This window comes from Mandrillus leucophaeus, unplaced genomic scaffold (assembly GCF_000951045.1).
Source record: "Mandrillus leucophaeus isolate KB7577 unplaced genomic scaffold, Mleu.le_1.0 Scaffold611, whole genome shotgun sequence".
NCBI classification, from domain to species: Eukaryota; Metazoa; Chordata; class Mammalia; order Primates; family Cercopithecidae; genus Mandrillus; species Mandrillus leucophaeus.
This window is the reverse complement of record NW_012106598.1, coordinates 1,885,764-1,888,984: the sequence shown is the minus strand read 5'-3', so window position 1 is coordinate 1,888,984 and position 3,221 is coordinate 1,885,764. Positions and strand designations below refer to the sequence as shown.

The 3,221-nt window shown below is 42.7% G+C and overlaps 1 protein-coding gene across 1 annotated transcript in view; it reads left to right on the top strand.

Moving 5' to 3' along the window:
- STK3 (serine/threonine kinase 3) overlaps positions 1–3,221 on the top strand; it is a 485,544-nt gene that overhangs the window by 65,010 nt on the left and 417,313 nt on the right. Inside the window, exon 3 of the mRNA XM_012000011.1 lies at positions 364–553. Within this exon, the coding sequence (XP_011855401.1) occupies positions 516–553 (38 nt within the window). The 5' untranslated portion in view covers positions 364–515. The remainder of the gene's footprint in view (positions 1–363; positions 554–3,221) is intronic.

The window sequence follows — 3,221 nt, the reverse complement described above, 5'->3', positions numbered from 1 at the left end:
GTATGGTGGTGTGCACCTGTAATCCCAGCTACTTAGGAGGCTGAGGCAGGAGAATTGCTTGAACTGGGAGGCGGAGGTTGCTGTGAGCTGAGATCTCACCATTGCACTACAGCCTGGGCAATATAGCGAGACTCTGCCTCAAAAAAAGAAAAAGAAAATCATCTTTTGATTATTTATAATACCTAATACAATGCAAATGCCATGCAATAGTTGTTATAGTGTATCGTTTAGGAAATAATGACCAAAAAAAGGTCTGTCCATGTTCAGTACAGAGACAACCATCCATTTCCCCCCTATTTAAATGTGACTGCCCCTCTGGCTTCAGTTGACTGAATTAAGGAGTGAATTTTTTATTCCAAATAGGCCATTCAATGTTCCTTTTTCAGGAATTTGGAAAAAGGATGGAGAGATCTCTCTGAGCTAGACTCTTCAGTGGAGGAAATGTTACAACTCATGGACAGTGGCATTACCATCTGCCTTAGGAATGGAGCAGCCTCTGTCTTCAAGAGAAAAGAATGGAGCACACAGGGAGAAGAAAACAGAAGCAAGACAGGTAAATAAATGCCTGGTTGTAGTCCCTCCTCAGACCAGGCAGCAGTTTTGGTATTGGGTTCCTTTAGATGTTTACTGTTCTTAAAATAAATTCTTTTTATTTACCTTAAAGTGATCTGTTACTTGGAAACAAAGGACTTCAGTAATACAGAAGAGTGTTTGGATTTCCTTGCAGATATTTTAGCCCAAGAGAGTGATTTAGATAGTTTTGATGAAATTTTGTAATATGCTGTACTTTCCTTCTGGCAGACTAGCCTAATCCATAAGTAATGTGATGAATGGTGGAGAATGACCTCATCAGGCCCCAATGAATGTACACTGTTGGGTGGTTTCCAAACTGGATGGTTAGTCATCAGACTTGCCTGGAGGCACTTTTTAAAAATGCAGATTCTGGACTCCCCCTCCCCCTTAGCTATGGAAGAACAGTAGAGGGAAAACAGGAGAGAAATTAGTTTTGTGTAAGGGTGCCTGTATAGTTTTGAGAGATTCCATGTCAGATATTCAACTTTCTTTTAATCTTTTCTCTTAAAACAAAAAACAGAAAACAAAAAGAAAACCCTTGTTGAGTGCTTGTGCTTACCATAAGCCTTTTCTCACTTTACAAAGAAAGATAGACCCATCGCCATCCCAAATCAAGTTGGCCTTGGGTATGAGAACTCCCAGGACACCAAAGAGATGATTCCTATGATGATGTGGTTCCAGATAAGGCTGAGAAACTCTTATTTAGAAAACCTTATTTCCGAGAGTAAAACCAGCATTAGAAATAGCCATTTTGGTCTTGAGATATTTGGTTGAGTGTGATGGTAGGAGTAATGATAATTGTTGTTTAACATCTTTCTGCTTTAATCTGAGCGGCCCTGTCCTAGTGGTTCCTCTCAATAAGGCAGCTGTTAAAGAATGCATTACTTGGTGAGTGAAAAAAGAGGATATTGGACCAGGCTAAGTGGCTCACGCCTCCAGCACTTTGGGAGGCTGAGGCGGGTGGATCATCTGAGGTCAGGAGTTTGAGACCAGCCTGGCCAACATGGTGAAACCCCATCTCTACTAAAAATACAAAAATTAGCCAGGCATGGTGGCGCGGGCGCCTGTAATCCCAGCTATTTGGGAGGCCGAGGCAGGAGAATTGCTTGAACCTGGGAGGCAGAGGTTGCAGTAAGCCGAGACTGCACCATCTCACTCCAGCCTGTGCGACACAGCGAGACTCTGCCAAAAAAAAAAAAAGGATATTGTTATGAAGGAGTGAATGGCAATATATTTAAAAATATTTAAATATTGATTATTTTTTACCTCTTCAATTACTTATTCCTAAAATGTATCATTGATTAGGAAGGAATCCATAAACATATACATCTACTATGTACCCACAAAAATCAAAAATAAAAATAAAGTTAAAAAGGAAAGGGAAGCAAACATAAACACCCAAAGCAGTATAGGTGAATGATTCCGATTATTTTAAACATTTTTCATGAGTACCCAATTTTTCAGGAATAAGCCATGGATAAATTTTTTATTTATTTTGGACTTGCTGTATATTATTACATAAAGAATAGGGTTAAAATTGATTATCAAATCATATCGTGAAATATTTATTTCAAATATGGTCAATTCTCCTTAAAAATCTTTTTTGAATGAAACAATTCTTCTTTTTTTTTGAGACAGGATCTTGCTCCATCACCCAGCCTGGAGTACAGTGGCATGATCCTAGCTCACTATGGCCTCAACCTTCTGGCCTCAAGCTTCTAGCCTTCTCCCTCTTTGGTCTAATTCTCATTTTTATTTATTAAACTTTGCATATTTTCTTCTTTTGATTAATAAGAAATAAAATGGGGGGAGGGCACCCAAGATGGCTAAATAGGAACAGCTCCAGCCTCCAGCTCCCAGTGTGAATGACACAGAAGACGGGTGATTTCTGCATTTTCAACTGAGGTACCGGGTTCATCTCACTGGGGCATGTCAGATAGTCCGTGCTGGTCAGTGGGTGCAGCCCAACCAGCCAGAGCTGAAGCAGGGTGAGGCATTGCCTCACCTGGGAAGTGCAAGAGGGAAGGGAATTCCTTTTCCTAGCCAAGGGAAACTGAGACACACAACACCTAGAAAATCAGGTAACTCCCACCCTAATACTGCGCTTTACCAAGGGTCTTAGCAAACAGCACACTAGGAGATTATATCCCACGCCTGGCCTGGAGGGTCCCATGCCCATGGAGCCTCCCTCATTGCTAGCACAGCAGTCTGAGATCTAACTACAAGGTGGCAGCGAGGCTGGGGGAGGGGCACCCACCATTGCTGAGGCTTAAGTAGGTAAACAAAGCTGCTGGGAAGCTCGAACTGGGTGGAGCCCACCACAGCTCAAGGAGGCCTGCCTGCCTATGTAGACTCCACCTCTGGGAACAGGGCATAGCTAAACAAAAAGCAGCAGAAACCTCTGCGGATGTAAATGTCCCTGTCTGACAGCTTTGAAGAGAGCAGTGGATCTCCCAGCACAGAGGTTGAAATCTGAGAACCAACAGACTGCCTGCTCAAGTGGGTCCCTGACCCCTGAGTAGTCTAACTGGGAGACATCCCCCACTAGGTGCAGACCGACACCTCACACCTCACATTGCTGGGTACACCTCTGAGATGAAGCTTCCAGAGAAAGAATCAGACAGCAACACTTGCTGTTCAGCAATATT